This window comes from Dipodomys spectabilis, unplaced genomic scaffold, assembly GCF_019054845.1.
Source record: "Dipodomys spectabilis isolate Male_0828 unplaced genomic scaffold, ASM1905484v1 ptg000017l, whole genome shotgun sequence".
NCBI classification, from domain to species: domain Eukaryota; kingdom Metazoa; phylum Chordata; class Mammalia; order Rodentia; family Heteromyidae; genus Dipodomys; species Dipodomys spectabilis.
Window position 1 is genome coordinate 19855779 of NW_024870694.1, and position 19407 is coordinate 19875185.

The 19407-nt window shown below is 43.4% G+C and overlaps 1 protein-coding gene across 1 annotated transcript in view; it reads left to right on the forward strand.

The window, feature by feature from the left end:
- Positions 1-18794, forward strand: part of Liph (lipase H) — a 42669-nt gene extending 23875 nt beyond the window's left edge. Inside the window, exons 4-10 of the mRNA XM_042668578.1 lie at positions 355-456; positions 3496-3585; positions 8317-8484; positions 9556-9651; positions 11319-11430; positions 15630-15803; positions 18164-18794. Coding sequence (XP_042524512.1) covers positions 355-456; positions 3496-3585; positions 8317-8484; positions 9556-9651; positions 11319-11430; positions 15630-15803; positions 18164-18251 — 830 coding nt within the window. The 3' untranslated portion in view covers positions 18252-18794. The remainder of the gene's footprint in view (positions 1-354; positions 457-3495; positions 3586-8316; positions 8485-9555; positions 9652-11318; positions 11431-15629; positions 15804-18163) is intronic.
- The last annotated feature ends 613 nt before the right edge of the window (positions 18795-19407 follow it).

A 19407-nucleotide genomic window follows, 5' to 3' on the forward strand; every position in this document is an offset into this window, starting at 1 on the left:
CCTATGAATGAAGCAGAAGCCATAAAAGAGTGATTCATAACCAGAAGAGGAGGGGGCTGAGTGGCGTTTCTAGAGCATCTAAAATGGGTAAAGGGGAATCTAGCATCTGCCCTGCTTTTTGCCCAATGAGCTCTCCTGGAGTCTGCATGCTGTTCTCAGGAGCACTGCCAGGGCTGCACTGTGGGAAAGAGCCACAGGGCTGTGGACAGGAACCCTAAAAAAGCAGGATAGGAATGTGGGTGCTTGCTCACCGGAGGGTGCCCTGCAGCCTGTAAGCGACTCACCTGGAGGGATCAAAGGCCTGTGCGGTGACTCATGGCGTGGGGCTGCCAAGCCACTCTGTTTTCCTTCCAGGTCTGGACCCTGCGGGCCCTTTATTCAATGGGAGACCTCCTCAGGACAGATTAGACCCCAGCGATGCGAAGTTCGTGGACGTCATCCACTCTGACATTGATGGTAACATTCCTGTCCTTGTGGGTCAGTGGTGCTGCTCCCAGAGTCTCCCCTGGGGAATCATCAGCAGAGCAGAGCAAGTTCCTCCACATGCCCTCTTCTCCTTCAGGGAAGGGTTCCAAATCCGCAGCAATGGGGAAGGGAAGGTGAGGTAGTACAGGGCCTGCCAGCATCTCAGACAGGAGTGGGGATGACTTTCCATCATCTCTTACTTTTAAGTGATCATAAACCAGGCACTGGTGGCTCACCCCATAATCCTAACTACTTAGGAGGCTGAGATCTGAAGCCAGCCTGGGCAGGAATGTACAGTCTCTCCAATTAATTACTCTTCAAAAGAACCAGAAGTGGAGCCATGGATTGAAGCGGTAAAGTGAGCAAAAAAGCTCAGTGACATCACCCAGGCCCTGAGTTCAAGCCCCAGGATTGGCACTGAATAAACAAACAAATAAAGTAATCATAATGCTGAATTAAGGGCAAGATTTCTCACTCTGAATAAATGTTTCCTTAGGGGAAACTGGGTTAGGAGTATGTGATTTCCTAGTGTCTTAGTTCTTGTTAGTTCCTTAAGCTGAAAGGTAAGTTCAGGTACTGTGTTTCTCCACCAGTGACCCTGTTTCTCTGAGGATCTTCCAAGGCCATTTCTACCTCTTAGGACACTGACTCGTATCTGGGTTTGGATACAAGAATCCACTATACCCAGAGGTCTGGGAGAAGAGCTGGAGTAGAAACTGGGGAAGGAGGGAGGAAGTGCCACAGAGAGGTTCACTTAATGGTGTGTTCTCTCTTTATGACATGACCACCTGAAAAATGTGTGTGTGTGTGTGTGTGTGTGTGTGTGTATATTAGGGCTTGAACTCAGGGCTTCATGCTTTCACTTAGCTTTTTTTGCTCAAGGATTGCACTATACCAGTTGAACTACAGCTTCACTGTCAATTTTTTTTTCTGAATAACTGGAAAGAATCTCTCCAATTTATCTGCTCAAATGAGGATCCTCAGATCTCAGCCTCCTGAGTAGCTAGAATTATAAGCAATAAAATTATAAGGCACTGACCTGGTGCCTGGACTTAAAGTCCCCTTGACCCAGAGCTGGGAATGTAGCTCAGGATGCTCCAGCACCACCAGAAACAAAACCAAACCAAAGAAATTCAAAACCTGACTATCTGTTGTGGGCACTCTGGTGTGGCCCTTGAGAAGAAAGGCCTCTCTTTGAAACAGCTGCATGGTACAATGGGCTTGCAAAAGTATATAATACCTTGTGCTATTTTTATGCTTGAAGGAATAAAGCAATTTACTTTTTATTCTTGGAAAATGAATTTTGAAAGGAAGAGTACAAAGGTGGTCAAATGTGAACTTGGATTTTAGGTTCTACTCGTTTTTTTTCCTTTTTTTTTTTTGGTACAGTCCTAGGGCTTGATCCCAGGGCCTATGCACTGTCCCTGAGTTTTTTTGCTCCAGGCTAGTGTTCCACTTGAGTCATAGATCCACTTTTGGCTTTTGGATGGTAGTTAATTGGAGATGAGTCTCACAGACTTACCTGCCCTGGCTGGCTTTGAATGGCTAATCTCAAATTTTAGCTTACCCCTGAGTAGCTAGGATGAATGGTGTGAGCCACTAGCGCCCAGCCTAAATATAGGTGTTTTTTTTTTTTTTTTAAGTTTTAGCAGGATTTATTTTAATATAACAGGATTGAGTTAGGAAGAATTGGGAAAAAAAGAGAAATATTTCCCATTCCTCATGCAAGTAATAGTAGTTAAAGGCTCCTACATATAATTTTGAGAACCTCATTTTCTACAAGTGTTTCCATTCTTTTTTTTCTTTTTTTTTGTTGGTCATGAGCCTGAACGCTGGGCCTGGGCACTGTCTCTCAACTCTTTAGCTCAAGGTGCTCTACCATGTGAGACACAGCACCACTTCCAGCTTTTTCTGCTTATGTGGTGCTGAGGAATGGAACCTAGGACCTCATGCATGCAAGGCAAGCCCTCTACCACTGAGCCACCTTCCTAACCCCTCCATTCATTTTTATCATCCTGGATTCCAATTTTATTTTATCTTTTTCCTAGACTTGGGCCTTTAACTCAGGGCCTGGGTACTGTCACAGAGCTTTTGTGTTCAAGGCTGATACTATACCATTTTGAGCACCACTTAGTGTTCTACCACTTCCAATAAGTTGAAACACACACACACACACACACACACACACACACACACACTTTGTGTGTGTGTGTGTATTAAATTTATTGAGTTTTTGGTGACAGTACTGGGGCTTGAATTTAGGGGTTTGTGCTTTTGTTTAGATTTTTGTGTTGTTGTTGTTGGTCATGGGCCTGAACTCTGGGCCTGGGTGCTGTCCCTCAGCTCTTCAGCTCAAGGCTAGCAATCTACCACTTGAGCCACAGCGCCACTTCTGGCTTTTTCTGCTTATGTGGTGCTGAGGAATGGAACCCAGGGCCTCATGCATGCAAAGCAAGCACTCTACCACTGAGCCATCTTCCCAGCCCTTGTTTAGATTTTTTTTTTTTTTAAATACATGTATTTACAGTGCGGATGAACTGCAGTTGCATATCAACTCCTCCAAATAGAGAAAAAGAAAATGGTGTTAACGTTACTAGTAAGATTCATCTTCTAGCCCTGGGCTTGAGTAGAACAGGAAGAGACACACTTTATAACTTGAAACCAAATGAACAGACAAAATTTTAAAAAGAAAAGAAAAAAGAAAAAAATTACTTTGTTGATTCCTTGGGCTGTGTCTAAAAGATGATATTGTGAATGGTCTCATAGCATAAGGCACTTCGCACAAATAAGTAATAAGCTCTTCAGGCTTAAAAACGGATGACTAATCAGGGAGAAGTTGAAATGCACTCGAGACAGCTGTTGGAGAATTCTGAAGATGTAGACAAGCTTGTGTGTTCATCAACATTCTTTTGTTTAGATTTTTTGCTCAAGGCTAGCTCTCTACCACTTGAGCCATATCTCCATTTCCTCATGCCTACTATGAAGGTGAAAAGTTCCAAGCAGTACAAAAGTACAGTGTTTCTCTTCTAGCCCTGGGCTATAAGGAGCCATTAGGAAACATAGATTTCTACCCAAATGGAGGATTGGATCAACCTGGCTGTCCCAAAACAATATTTGGAGGTAAGTGCAGATACTTTATATTTTGTAAAATAGTGTTTTGACAAGGGCATATGTAAAAATTTGACATTCTATAAGGGATAGCTTTGTGTGTGTGTGTGCATGTGTGTGCGTATGTGTGCGTGCGTGCTTGTTTGTTTTGCCAGCTCTAGGCAAAATTCTGGGCCTGGGCACTGTCTCCGAGCTCCATTTGCTCAAGCCCAGTATTTTACCACTTGGGCCACAGCACCACTTCTGGCTTTTTCTGTGATTAATTGGAGATAAGAGTCTCACAGGCTTTCCTGTCCAGGCTAGCTTTGAACTGTAATCCTCAGATCTCAGCCTCCTGAGTAGCTAGGATTACAGGTGTGAGCCACCAATGCCTGGCCAATGAGGTAGTTTTTATTTTTATTTATTTATTTATTTTTTTGTCGGTCGTGGGGTTTGAACTCTGGGCCTGGGCGCTGTCCCTCAGCTCTTCAGCTCAAGGCGAGCGCTCTACCACTTGAGCTACAGCGCCACTTCCGGTTTTCTGGTGGTTTTTTGGAGATAGGAGTGTCACAGTCTCTCCTGCCCGGGCTGGCTTTGAGCCACAATCCTCAGATCTCAGCCTCCTGAGTAGCTAGGATTACAGGCGTGAGCCACCAGCGCCCGGCTTCGGCTTTTTTCTTATGTGGTGCTGAGGAATCGAACCCAGGGCCTCACGCATGCAAGGCAAGCGCTCTACCACTGAGCCACCTTCCCAGCCCCCCCCCCATATTGTTTCATGAGTGTTCAAACCCATCCTGTGTGTCAGGATGGGGCTGGCACTAGGGCTTGAACTCAGGGCCTGGGCACAGTTCCTGATCTTCTTTTGTTCAAGGCTTGTGCTCTACCACTTGAGCAACAGCACCACTTCCAGCTTTTATGGTAGTTTACTGGAGATAAGGACTTTTGTGCCCAAGCTGTCTTTAAACTGTGATCCTCAGATCTCCGACTCCTGAATAGCTAGGATTGCAGGTGTGAGCCACTGCCACCCATCTGTCTTTAAAAAAAAAAAGACAGTGGCATCTCTTTATGTCCAACTCTTCTGCCACCCATCATCCTGCTCCTCAGTCTCCTGTTTCACGTGACACCCTAGGACCTCACACATACTAAGCATGCGCTGTACCAGTGAGCTGCACCCTCTATCCCTCCGCAGAGAATTAGTATTATTTTAGTTTTTGTGCCAGTACAGGAGCTTAAATTCCAGTCCTGGATGTTGTCCCTTAGATTTTCCTCTCAAGGGTGCCACTCTATCACCTCAGCCACAGCTCCACTTCTAGCTTGTTGGTGGTTAATTGGTGATAATAGTTTTTCTGATTGGTCTGTCCAGGCTGGTTTTGACCCATGATGTTGGGGTCTCAGACTCCTGAATAGTTAGGATTAAAGGCATGAACCACTGGTGCCCAGCATCCTTGGAGAAATTTTGAGTCCCTCCCGTCCTTCCATAGGGGTTGATTCTAGTTCCTTGGTCCTCAATATGGTGGATGATCATTGCAGACTCACCACGCAGACTGTGTTCACATAATACATCTGCTGATGGGCTTCTGACGAAGCACAAGTTGATCTCATCCCATAGTCCAATCCAGGGCAACAAGAAGAGACGGCTTCTTAGTAAACCTCAGAGTTAGTCCCTAATTGAAAGTCTAAACCTGGGCACCTGTGACTCACACCTACTCCCAGCTACTCAGGAAGCTGAGATCTGACCATTAGAGTCCTAAGCCAGATGAGGCAGCAAAGTCCATGAGACCTTTATCTCCAATTAACCACCAAAAAGCTGGAAGTGGAATGTGCCTCAAGTGGTAGAACACCAGCCTTGATCAAAGTGCTCAGGCCCTTAGCTCAAGTCCCAGTAGCAATGCGCATACACACACACACACACACACACACACACATCTAATTAGAATGCTATCTCCTACCCTGTTCTCATAGTACCGTCATCTTTTACTCTGTAGCAAAGCTGTGGTTCTCAAACTGTAACAGTATAAGAATCATGTGCAAAGCTTTTAAAACAGATTTTTGGAGACCTTACTGCCATAATTAAATTAGAATTGGCCTTTCTAACAAGTTCATAGGAGAGGTTAATGCTGCTGGTTGGGTATTGTGAGAATCTTAGCGGCAGTAAACATGGGTGTTAAAGTTACAAAGAGGTGGCTTTAAAATTCCTGCCTTTCTACTTATTAGCACAATGCCTCAGTTTCCCATCTATAAAGGGGAATAATACCACTGAACTTAAAAGATTGTGAGGGTTAGCAACATGTTGTATAAAGCACCTGGTACCTGGTATGATGTTATATACAATATCGTTTCTGGTTTGTCTATACCAGTAGCATAACCTTTATAAATTTCTGGGTTTTGTTTTTTTGTTTACGTGAGGCAGAGTCTTGCTAAATTGGACAGGCTGGCCTTGAATTTTAATCTTCCTGCCTCAGTCTCCCAAGTAGCTGATTACAGATGTGCAACAGTACAGCTGACTTTTCTAAAATGTTAACATTAACCAGGAAGGTACAGTTAACTTTTTCTTTTCTTTCCTTTCTTTTTGTGGATGAATGGTGCTGGACATCGAATCCAGAACCTCACAACTATTAGGCAAGTACTCTATCACTGTGCTACAACCCATCCCCAAATTTACAACCACAGAAGACACATGCATCATCACCATTATTTCACACAATAAAGGATATGAGTTGTTGTTGTTTTGTGGGGGTGTGTTAAAACATTGCCATTGACAGCACCAGTCTCAGAAAGGATGTTGGAGCATCACTGAGCAGTTGTATTTTCAGTGACTTCCAACATCTAGTAATGACCTCCCCTCTGTTGAGTGCTGACATTCTGACTTTCGACTATAAGTGAAAAATTTGGCAGTGATAAGAGCAACTGTCTTTCTCTTGACTTTCTGCAGTCACTGGGATTATTAGTTCTGAATAGTGACAGACTGAACAAACTCACAATGAGACTTTTAGTGAGGGCCCTGTGCAAAAAGAAGCAGGACACAAGGGAACACTCTAAAAGTTGTGATTATTCATCCACCTGCCAATCCTGTCTCCTCCTCCTCCTCCTCCTTGTCCTCCTCCTCCTCCTCCTCTTCCTCCTCCTCCTCCTCCTTTTGGTTCTAGAGATTGAACCAAGGGTCTCACAAGTTCTCTCCCACTTGTATCCCACTAAATCCTTATTGCTACTTGTTCCCCCTGACACCGTGTTAGGATTCAGAACTTCAGCAGTGAACAGAACAGGATACACCCTTATTCAGGGAGAGTAGAAATGCAGATACTCTATTTAAGATAGTACTTGATTAGGCCTACTGGTGATGTTTCATAGTGAAGGATCTTTAAAAAAAATTTAATGTGTGTGCCTGTCCTAGATCTTGAACTCAGGCCCTAGGACACTGAGCTTTATTTGCTCTACCACTTGAGCCAGAGTTCCATTTCTGGTTTTTTAGTGGTTAATTGGAGATGAGTCTCACACACTTTCTTGCACAGGCTGGTTTTGAACTTTAATCCTCAGATCTCAGCCTCCTGAATTGCTAAGATTACAGGCATGAGTTTCTAGTGCCTGGCTTGAAAGATTCTTTTTTTAAAATAAGCTGAAAAGTGGCCATAGTGACATATGCCTATGATCCCAGCACTCGAGAAGTTGGAGGCAGTGGATGGTGAGTTTGAGGCCAGACATTTGGCCACCTACCATTGCAGGGGTGTCTATTTAGTCTGTGAAGTGGCCTTGCAAAGTGAGTCAGGTATGGAGACTTTTGAATGGTTGGGGATTGCACAAGACACAGTGTTTATTGAAATCCTGATTTCAGAGCCTACTTGGAGCTAGAAATGCTTGACAGTGGCTCTGAACTCAGTTTATCAAACATGATTATGATGCAGTGAATCTGTGGCGCAAACTTTAGATGTCAGTGAAAGACACCTCCATTGCTAAATAAGCAAATTGAGGTATTTTTTTTTCTTTCATTTTTTGTTTTTGTTTTTCTTTCTGGTGGTGTTGGGAAAGAAATCCAGGGCCTTGTGCATACTAAGCAAGTGCTCGCCATTGAGCTACACCTCTAGTCTAGTGGTCTTTAAAATATATTTGGTTTTGGGGCTGGGAAGGTGGCTCAGTGGTAGAGTGGTTGCCTGGCATGCATGAGGTCCTAGATTCGATTCCTCAGCACCACATAAGCAGAAAAAGCTGGAAGTGGCACTATGGCTCAAGTGGTAGAGCACTAGCCTTGAGCTGAAGAGCTGAGGGACAGCGCCCAGACCCAGAGTTCAGGCCCCACGAGTTCTCCCCCCCCCCCAAATATATATATTTTGTTTTATTTCTATTATGCCCTTAAATATGAAAGAAAGAAAGGAGGGAGGGAGGGAAGGAGGGAGAGAGACAAGGGAGAGAGGAAAGAAAGGAAGGAGGGAAGAAGGAAAGAAAGAAGAGAGACCCCATAGATAAGGATTCAAACTGTTAAGTGGCAAGGGAAGGATTAAATCATATTTAAGGGCATCTAGCTGTGTGGGGTTTCACAAGGATGAAATGGAATCAAGTACACAGTGCCTGATATGCAGGAGACAGGATACAGTGTGTGTGTGTGTGTGTGTGTGTGTGTGTGTGTGTGTGTGTGTGTGTGAGAGAGAGAGAGAGAGAGAGAGAGAGAGAGAGAGAGAGAGAGAGAGAGAGAGAAAGGAGAAAGAGAGAGAGGGGGCGGTACTATTTAAATGCTCTACTTGCTCTACTGTTACCATTCCCTTTACAACCAAGGCGTTCAGTATTTCAAGTGTGACCACCAGAGGTCCGTGTACCTGTACCTTGCCTCACTGAAAAAGAGCTGTGCCATCACCGCCTACCCTTGTGACTCCTATAGGAATTACAGGAACGGCAAGTGTGTCAGCTGTGGCACACCACAAAAGGTGTCCTGTCCCCTGCTGGGTAAGTCCAATACGCAGTTTATCCCTTTGAGGAACAAAGAACCTTTTGACCATCTGAAAGTAGACCCAAACATCGTATTTGTCTATATAAACTTGGCTTTATTTTATTAAGAAAATTGTTTTTGTGAGACAGAGTCTTGTTACATCCTAGCCCTTATGATCCTCCTGCCTCAGATATGTTGAGATTATAGAGGTGCACCACCATACCTGGCTAATCAGTTTTGTCTAATCAATTTGTTGCTATCTAATCAGCTCTAGTCTCCTAATTATAAAAAGAATCCGAACCAGACCTGGTGGCACACACCTGCCATTCCAGCACTCAAAGTACAAATGAGTTGCCATTCAACAAAGCAGTTGATGAATACCACACATCTTGATCAATGTCATTCTTCTCAGCATTCTCATTCATCCCTCCCAACCATCCCTTCCCTCACTTTTCCTAATTTTGTAGGATATACATTAAGTTTTTTGCTTTTACTGAATTCTCCCCTCTGCCTTCTTTTCATTTGTCTACTTCCCTCCCCTTAACCTCACTCTACCCAGTTTATGTTGTTGAACTTTGGTTTAGCCTTCCTAAGGAATTATGGCTGTTTGCGTTCTTCCCTGAATCTACCGTAATTGTTGATACATTTTTGTACACTTGTATTTTTTTTCCTGGTCCTGGGCCTTGAACTCGGGGCCTGGGCTCTGTCCCTGAACCTCTCTGTGCTCAAGGCTAGTGCTCTACCACTTGAGCCACAGTGCCACTTCTGGCTTTTTCTGTTTGTGTGGGACTGAGGAATGGAACCCAGGGCTTCATGCACGACAGGCAAGCACTCCATCACTAAGCCACATTCCCAACCCTTGCATAACTTAATGTTATTCTTTTCTTTTTTCTTTGGAATTTCCACTAAAAACTCTTTATTATTTTTTTTTCAATTTTTTTATTGTGATTAAGTGGTTACATGATTTCCCAAATTACACAGTATTGTGGGATAGTGAAGCTTAGTTCAAGTCACAAACTTTCATAGGACAAATTGTGTATCATGGTCTATAACACTTATGTGTTATTCTCTTCTAATTTGCCTTATAGGCTATTATGCTGATAACTGGAAAGACTACTTGAGGGAGAAAGATCCTCCAATGACTATGGCCTTCTTTGACACCGCTGAGAAGGAGCCGTTCTGCAGTGAGTTGTGCATGTTGGTGGTCCTGTCTGCCCAACATTTTCATTTTAAGGATGTGTGCATCTCAGAAGGCCATGATAAAGCTTGATGTTTGGAACTAGAGGGGCCTACAACAAATCCTGTCACATAATAATTGTGTGACCTCAAGTCATTTGAGTCTTAAAGTCCTGATTGGTAAAATGGAAATAATATTGCCTCTCTTTCAAGGTATTAGGATAAAAATATCAATCAACCAGGGTTTAATATCTCTGGATAGCCATTATAATCACTTACATCTTTCAGAAAATTGCTTCCTTCCTCAAGAGACATGAAATTGGGCCTGGGAAAATTCAGGGGTCATCTATGGGTCAGTTCTAGCTGTCCAAGAACCATGATGACATAAAGATACCAAGAGATTGAGAAATCCAAATGGGAGCTAATGAGGGGATTGGTTAAATGCTCTGGGATACTATTAGATTTAATCTGGGCAGATGTGTGTCCTTCCTTACTATCTTATATTCCTTTTCATTTTTCTTGGGAACAACCATTTTTCCTTTTTATTATATTATTTTAATTAATTAATTTAATACTTTCTATTTTATTTCATTTATTTTGATAGCTTTGGAGTTTGAATTCAGGGACTTGAGCTTGCTCAGTGTGCTTTCTCAGCTTGTTTGCTTGGCTGGTTGTTCCAGCCCAGCAAGAGGGATAACCATCCTTGTTGTAGTATATTTTAGTTTTTGGGTTTTTTTGTGTGTTTTTTGTTTATCGGTTAAGGGGCTTGAACTCTGGGCCTGGGCACTGACCCTCAGCTCTTCAGCTCAAGGCTAGCGCTCTACCATTTGAGCCACAGATCCACTTCCTGTTTTCTGGTGGTTTCTTGGAGGCAGGAGTCTCATGGACTCTCCTGCCTGGGCTGGCTTTGAACCGAGATTCTCAGATCTCAGCCTACTGAGTAGCTAGGATTACAGGTATGAGCCATTGGCGCCCAGATATTTTAGTTTTATCTATAAAAACTTACCAGTTACTATTCAGGTAATACTTAGATACAACCATTGTTTTTGTTTTTCATTTCGTAATAGAGGAAGTCTGGAGCATGACAGAGATTCCAGGAAAGGAGATCTGATGATTAGTGTGAGTGCCAGAAAAGGTCTCCCGAAAAAAATGATATTAAGCTGAAAACTGCATGATGGATTTACAAAGGGGCCCAAGAAAGGTGTCCATCAGGGAAGGCCTGGGTCAGAGACTAGAGGTACAGGAGCTTAACAGGCCTGGAAAAGAGATGAGGGAGGACAGGTAGGCTAGTGGAGATGGCACAAGTTGTGACCGTCCTTTTGAGCTGTGAAGTGCCTCCAAGTGGCTACTTGGTTGTGGGAAGGAATTGAAGTGGGCCAATCACAATAGCATTAGACCATGAGACTCAAGGCCAAAAGATGGGAACTTGGGATGTTTGAACACGATGACTGATCCCATTAAACACTACTGACACTCTTGCCTTCTTTGCCAAAGAAATGAGAAAGGATTGGTAGGGGAAAACAAACAAACATTTGCCCTGAAGCTTTTAAGAGAAACTCCAGAAGAAGAGAAAAGGACACTGAATTATTAGGAAACGCTGCCTTTTGGGAACCAGGCCTCCAGGGGATCAGCTTAAGGATCTCTCTCTCCTATGTATTCTCTCCCTGTTTCGCAGTTTATCATTATTTTGTGGACATTTTATCCTGGAACAAGAACATAAGAAGGGGGTCCATTACAATCAAACTGACAGACCAAGATGGAAACACCACAGAATCCAAAATCAACCAGTAAGTTGAGTTGTTACCAGCTTGCAGTCCTTAAGTTACCTTTTATATTTGGAAAAATTAAATGTCAGATGTGGCGACTTATTTATGAGATGATACTTTTCCCTGTTTTACAAAATTCACCGTGGAATATACTGCTTAGTTGTTTCCTTTGGCTTTTGATCTCTCAGGCTCTCTACAAATGTAATTGGTGCAATGGCTTTCTTTCCTTTCCTCCATCCTTCCTCTTTCCCTTCTTCCTTACTATGCTGTTTTTCTTCCTTTCCTTCTTTCTTTCTCAGATTAAATATTTATTTATTGTCAGCTGTGGGACTTAAATTAAGGGCCTGAGCACTGTCCCAGAGCCTCTTTGTGCTCAAAGCTAGTGCTCTATCACTTGAGCCACCTCATCACGTCCAATTTTTGAGTGGTTAATTGGAGATAGGAGTCTCACGGGGACTTTTCTGCTTGGGCTGGCTTTGAACTGCGATCCTCAGATCTCAGCCTCCTGAGTAGCTAGGAGTGAGCCACTAGCACCTGATGAATTAAACATTTAATTAAAAAAAATCAGTCTTGGTACTGTAAGGCTTAAAGTATATAGGAAAATGCTGATTTAATTATCCATGTTGTATACATACATCAAAATATCACAGTGTACTGTATGAATATACAATGTTTTTTTTCCCTCTATAACAAAATACCTAAGACAGTCAACATTAGGGAAAAAAAAGATTTATTTTGACTCAAGGTTTCAGAGTTGCAGTCCATGGTCATTTGGCCCATTTGAGCCTAAGTCAGGCAGTTTATCATGATGGAAGGGCATGGCGGAGCTGAGCACTTCATGGAGGGGGGTGGGGAAAAAGAGGGATAGAAAGGGAAGGAAGGATAGAGGGAGGGAGGGAGGGAGAGAGAAAAGAAGGAAGAAAAGGAGGGAGGGAAGGGAGAGAAGTGGGGAGTGGGGAGAGAAAAAAACAGAATCTGAGAAAGTTGTCTTGGGACAAAAATTAACCCATTGAGGAAGATAGAGTCCACATGACCCAATCAGCTCAGATCACTGACTGCTTTAGGATCCAGCCTTTAGTGAAAGAACTCTTAGGGATATTTCCCATCTAAACTATGAAAACTACTGTTGATTAAAAAATATTAATTTAGGGGCTGGGAAGGTGGCTCAGTGGTAGAGTGCTTGCCTGGCATGCATGAGGTCCTGGGTTCCATTCCTCAGCACCACTAAGCAGAAAAAGCTGGAAATGTCGCTGTGTCTCAAGTGGTAGAGCACTAGCCTTCGTCTGAAGAGCTGAGGGACAGTGCCCAGACCCAGAGTTTAGGCCCCACAACCAGCAAATAATAATAATAATAATTTAGGGGCTGGGAAGGTAGCTCAGTGGTAGAGTGCTTGCCTTGCATGCATGAAGTTCTGTATTCAATTCCTCAGCACCACGTAAGCAGAAAAAACCAGAAGTGGTGCTGTGGCTCAAGTGGTAAAGCTCTAGCTTTGAGCTGAAGAGCTGAGAGTCAGTGCCCAGGCCCAAAGTTCAAGCCCCATGATGGCCAAAAAAAATTAATTTAAAAACCATAATGAGATATTCAACATAAAAGACAAAGACTTGTTCCACCTACAACCTGTATCATTTCCAAAGGAAAAAGGCTCTAAGATGAAACACAAACACGCACATCTCTGTTCTTTTTTAAAATATACTTTTATAGTTATTTAATATAGTTATTTCATATTGTTATATTTTATTGTACAGAGTTGTTTCTATGCCAAAAGTCAGGTAATCAGTACAGTTCATTTTGGACAAGGTCACCCCTTCGTTCACTTACCCACAGTTACATTTCTATTCTTTCATGAGCTCATACTATATATACAAACACATAACACATACACATATGAGTATATATGTATATGTATATATAGTTTTGACACTCAGGAAATATATTTACAACATAGATGGGAAACATACTAAAAACCCAACAATGGGGAAATGGTTAAATATTAAAATTAATGGAATATTATTCATGTATTGAAGTTCTTTTGAGGCATACTAAGAATTTACATTGAGTGAAAAATATAGATTATCAAATTATGTCAAGTATAAAATAATCTCAACAATACAAAGAAATATCTTAAAAAGTTCTGAGAAAGTTAAAAGATTTTCTTTGTTTTAATTAAAATCTACTAAAAAATTTAAAAAATAACTAAAGAGGTGGGAGGGAGGATTGGGAAGGGGGGGGGAGGCTGGGAAGGGATGTGAAGGGTAAACAAAGGAGGAGGCTACAATGCTTGATAAGAAATGTACTCATTATCTTGCCCATGTAATTGTAACCCCTCTGTACAGTATGTTCACAATAAAAAAAAATAAAGAGATCCTGCCAGGCGCTGGTGGCTCATGCCTGTAATCCTAGTTACTCAGGAGGCTGAGATCTGTGGATCATGGTTCAAAGCCAGCCAAGGCAGGAAAAGTCTGTGAGACTCTTATCTCCAATAAACCACTTAGAGAACTGGAAGTAGTGCTGTGGCTCAAGTGGTAGAATGCTTGCTTTGAGCTGAAGAGCACAGGGACAGTGCTCAGGTCCAGAGTTCAAGCCCCATGACCAACAACAATAAAAATCAACAACCGACCCCTTTCCCCCCAAAAAACCTAAAGAGATCCTATATTTTTAGCCATGCTTTTGACAAAATCACCACCACCCAGAGATCCTCTGGCAAAGGAAATAGTTGTTCTTTTTCTTTGTGAAATTTTGATTGCTTTTCTTTTATGTTTCAAAGATAAACTTTAACATATCAAGGGGAGATATATTAGAGCATGTTTCCTGAGTTTATCTAGTCTTTCTGATACTGGAAAACTATAACACCTGGATTGAGTTCTTTCTATGATCTTGAAGAATGAGTCCACAGACAAACAGAACTCCCACTAGACAAGAGGGGTCTAAAGAGGAGGCATTGTTTGTGCCATTATACAGGGGTTAATAAAGTGTCTCAAGTGACCCCCCAAGATTTCATTGGACAGCCTGAGAGCCATATCAGTCCCCAGACCCAATCAGAGGCTGCACACATCCTGCATGAGCTCTTGGTGCATCCCTTGTCCTCTCTGACTGCCCATTTAGGCCCCATCTCTAGAATCCAATCAGCCCTGTTACTAATATGTGCAGGTCTTCCAGGGGTCAGGGGCTATGACCTGATACCCAAGGGCCTGAAGGTGTGATTGCTCAAGGCCATGGTGATGTGATATCTAGGGGCCTGAACACAAGCCTGTACAAGGCCGTGGTGAGGGATACAGAGTCTCTATGGAGAAGCCTGTGCCCTGATTGCCTAGCCAGGTTTTTTCCTGCTCTCATTTCCGCACTATGAGACTAGATGGAGTCACAGGCAAGATTATCGTCTGTCTTCTGACTTTCCCTGTAACCTGTAAAATCCCCAATTGAATTGTCCTGTCTGTAAATCAAATAGGAAAATGGCACCCACCTTACTGAATCTTTCAGGATTCAGGGAGACACATCCAGAGATAAGGACTCCATCTGGCACATGGTAGGCCAGCTGCAGAATCATACTTCTCCAATCCATCTAGGGGTCAGTAGCTTTATTTAGGTAGTCTTTGGAAATAAGTTCACTTTGGTCCAGAAGACAGCTAGTATGGTGGTCAGGTGGATGCCTGTTAACCAATAATTTGAAGGGTGCAAAAGCATCCTGCAAAAAAGAAAATATGTATACAAAAGAAATAGTTCTTTTCTTTTCCTTTTTTCTTTTGCCTGTGCTGGGGTTTGAACTTGGGACCTTACCTTCTTACTCCATTTTTTTCCCCTCATGGCTAGCACTCTACCACTTGATCTACAGCTCTCTTTCTGGCTTTTTGTTATTCATTGGAGATAAGAGTCTCATACTTTCCTGCCGGGGCTGGCTTTGAACCATGATCGTCAGATCTCAGCCTCCTGAGTAGATAGGATTACAGGCATAGATCACTGGTTCCTGGCACTGAAAAGCTCCATTTTAAGACACCTCTTCATTAGATAAATGACAATCAGCATAAAATGGTACTAAGCCAGGTACTAGTGGTTTTTACTGCTTAATTGGAGACAGTCTCTCCAATTTTTCTTCCCAGGCTGACTTTGAACCTCAATCCTCTAGGCTTCAGCCTCCTTAGTAGCTAGGATTGCAGGCATCAGTCACTGGCACTCAGCTTATATACCCAAGTTTAAATGTTTTCTTTTTTCCCTCCTCTTTCCAGTGAACCAGCTACATTTCAGAAATATCAGCAAGTGAGTCTGCTGGCAAGATTTAATCAAGATCTGGATAAAGTGGCAGCTGTGTCCTTGGTGTTTTCTACAGGGTCTGTGATAGGCCCGAAGTACAAGCTCAGGATCCTCCGGATGAAACTCAGGTCCCTTGTCCATCCAGAGAGGTGAGCTGAAGGCAGGGTTTGACAAATTTTCTTCTCCCTCATATTCTCTCATTTCCTTCCTCTCTCTCCCTCCCTCCCTCCCTGCCTGCCTCCCTCTATCCCTTCCTCCCTTCCTTCTTTCCTTTCTCTCATCCTCTTTTCTTCCTCTTTCTTCCTCCTCCTCCTCCTCCTCCTCCTCCTCCTCCTCCTCCTCCTCCTCCTCCTCCTCCTCCTCCTCCTCCTCCTCCTTCATCTTCCTTCTCCTCCTTTTTAGACATAGAATCTCCTAATGTAGCCCAGGATTGTCTCAAACTCTCAAACCTTTTACCTTGGTTTCCCAAGTGCTGGTATTACAGGCATGCACTACCAAACCCAGCCCAGACCCTTGTTTTCCAATGATGTTATTGAATACTAACCAGTCCACTTGGTCTGTTTTTTTCTTTGGTTTGGTCCAGGTACTTGGACTTGATCTCAGGGGCCCTCTCAAGGCTGGGTGCTCTACCATGTGAGCCACATTGTTACTTCTGGCTTCCCTTCTTCTGCCCACCTTGGTTATTAGGTGATAAAAGTCTCACAGGCTTTTCTGTCTGGGCTAGCTTCAAACCTTGATCTCAGATCTCAGCCTTTTGGGTAGCTAGGATTACAGGCATTAGCCACCAGGCCTGGCTGCTATGACATTTTTGTGAGGATTCCAGTATTCATAGTGAAGAAAGTAATAGGCTTTCCAAAAAAGCAGGCTTGATAAAAACGAATAGGCTGGTTAGGGCTTGGTGTTGCACTCCTGTAATCCTAGCATGCGTGAGGCTGAGACAGAAGATTCTGAATTTGAGACTAGCAAGAACTATGCAACCAGACTCTCCCTCAAGAAAACTAAAGCAAATAAAACCAGTAAAAACAATTAACTGGCCAGTAATTCTAGAAAATGATGTGCTCAGGGCTGGGAAGGTAGCTCAGTGGCAGAGCGCTTGCCTTGCATGCATGAGGCCCTGGGTTCGATTCCTTAGTACCGTATAAGCAAAAAGAAAAAAGCCAGAAGTGGCGCTGTGGCTCAAGTGGTAGAGCACTAGTCTTGAGCTGAAGAGCTGAGGGACAGCGCCCAGGCCCAGAGTTCAGGCCCCACAACCGGACCAAAAAAAAAAAAAAAAAGAAAAGAAAATGATGTGCTCAAATAGCCCCCAAATCTAAGGGGATTTAGAGTAAGACAGCCCCCTAGACCCGCCCATGCTACTTGCAAGGTGATGCTTTGTTGTAGAAAAGAAAGCTCCCTGCCACTTGGCAACTGCCATAACAAAGCCTAATATATATATATATATTTTGTTTGTTTGTTTGTTTGTTTTTTGTTTTTGTCGGTCATGGGGCTTGAACTCTGGGCCTGGGCGCTGTTCCTAAGCTCTTCAGCTCAAGGCGAGCGCTCTACCACTTGAGCTACAGCGCCACTTCCGGTTTTCTAGTGGTTTATTGGAGATAGGAGTCTCTCGGTCTTTCCTGCCCGGGCTGGCTTTGAACCGCGATTCTCAGATCTCAGCCTCCTGAGTAGCTAGGATTACAGGCGTGAGCCACCGGCGCCCGGCCTAATATATTTTTTTAAAGTGTCAACAAAATTGAATTTTCTTCTTGTTGACAATGTACAAGCATTATGGGGATAATATAAAGTTGCTACCTGCACTGAGTAAGAAAATTCATGCTGAAGTATTTAGAAGTAAACAATTTATTCTCAGAAAGTCATTCACTGGCCAGCTGCATGTGTTTTTGACAAATACTATTCCACCACTTAACCCTGGCATTTAATTTGTGGGACAAGACAGGAAATGACAGGAGCAGATACTTTATGCTTATGGATTTCTTTGTCTTGAAAGTTTAGTGTACTATAAAATATTTAATACATATTTCTTCTCAGAGAAGAGTGATGCTATCACAACACTTTTCAAACCTTTTCTTCCTAGCTTTTCAAGGAATACATGTTTATTTTTAAAAGTACAGATTCAGGAAGCAGAAAAATACCAGTATTCAGACATAGCCACTGCTGGGCACAGGAGGCTAAGATCTGAGGACTGCATCTGAAACCTGTGTGGGCAGAAAAATCAGAAATGGGGGTGTGACTCAATTGGTAGAGCAACAGCCTTGGGGTGAGAGGAATCCAGTTAAGGCCTGAATTCAGGCCTCAGTACTGCGGGGAGGGAGGGAGAAGGAGAGAGAGACAGACATAAACTTGTAATACTAGATTTTACAGATGTTGTCTTCTTGCTGATGTATTACCATCAACGTTTCCCGATTCCATTAGAAATAACTACATATAATTGTGTATATAACCCAACGTCCTTGATTAGAAGGAAGTACTTGTGTTATTTTATTGACAAGGACATTGGGTCTTACTTTTGCAGGGCCCAGTTGTGTCGGTATGATCTTGTCCTGATGGAAAATGTTGAGACAGTCTTCCAACCTATTCTGTGCCCAAAGCTGCAGATGTAGCCACTGGCAGCATTCAGAGGCAGCGGCAATGTCAAGCAAACAGCATCTCCAGCCTCTAAAAGCTTCACACGGCCTCTTCTGCAAGGCTCAAAAAGTACAGAGAAACCTGAGGTTATTTTCAGCAGTGTCCTACTAATGTCACGTTGCAAAATGTCAACCGACCTGTGGTTCTGGAATGATCCTGGGGAGGGAGCTCCTAACTAGGGCAAGACAGAAATAACCTGGCTCACACAGCCCAGAGCTTTGTCTGGCTGCATCCCGGGGCCCTGTTGGTTTGTTCCGATCTGTCAAATCTGCTGCCCATCATGAGGGGCATTTCTGTCCCTCAGAAGTGGGGACAGGCATCTTTAAGGGAAGGATGATGAGCTGGAGACATCATGGACTGTACATTTTTCTTTGTCAGATTCTCTACTGTCCCAGCTGACTGGCAGAGAGGGAGAAACTGACCTCATGAGGCTACTGTGTAGGTTTGGAGGCAAGTCCTTTGAAATCCCATGGGTCCACATCTGTAAGGTGTGTGATGGATGTGAATGTGCTTTTATTTATTATGATAGAGTTTAGTTCCAATCTGGAAGTGGCAGCCTCTTTTCATGAGCACCAACTTCTCTCCTAGACTATTTGCTCCAAGGTGCTAAAAGAGCCACACCCCTGGCTTTTGCCTTCTCTGTGAAGGGGTGCAGATTGCTGGAGGGGCCTAACAGCCCCTTGAGCAGTGCTGGGGGAGAACACAGGCACTGGGGATGGAGCAAGATGCAGGAGAGGCAAGTGCTTGCTTTTCCCTGGGGTGAGGGGGAGGACCTCTCTGCAGATGGAACCAGGACCTTGAGCCCACTACTCCAGTGCTGTAACTACGAGCTCCAGCCCCGGCCCCAGGCAAATCTCATTTTAAGCAATCCTTCAGCAATGTGTACTCTTCCTTACTACTAGTATAATCCATGATTATCGAAGAAGACTGAAACACCGCATAAATACAAAATGGAAAAACATCAACTCTACATCATCATGCCTGATTGAGGGGACTAATATTCACCTTTTGCAATGTTGCTGTAGCTTGAGTGTGAGCACTGGAACTCTGGGAGTGCACAGGTCTCTACATGGCACATCTTAGGCTTCCCCAAATCTGAAATGACAGAGAAGCCAAGACCAGAGACAACAG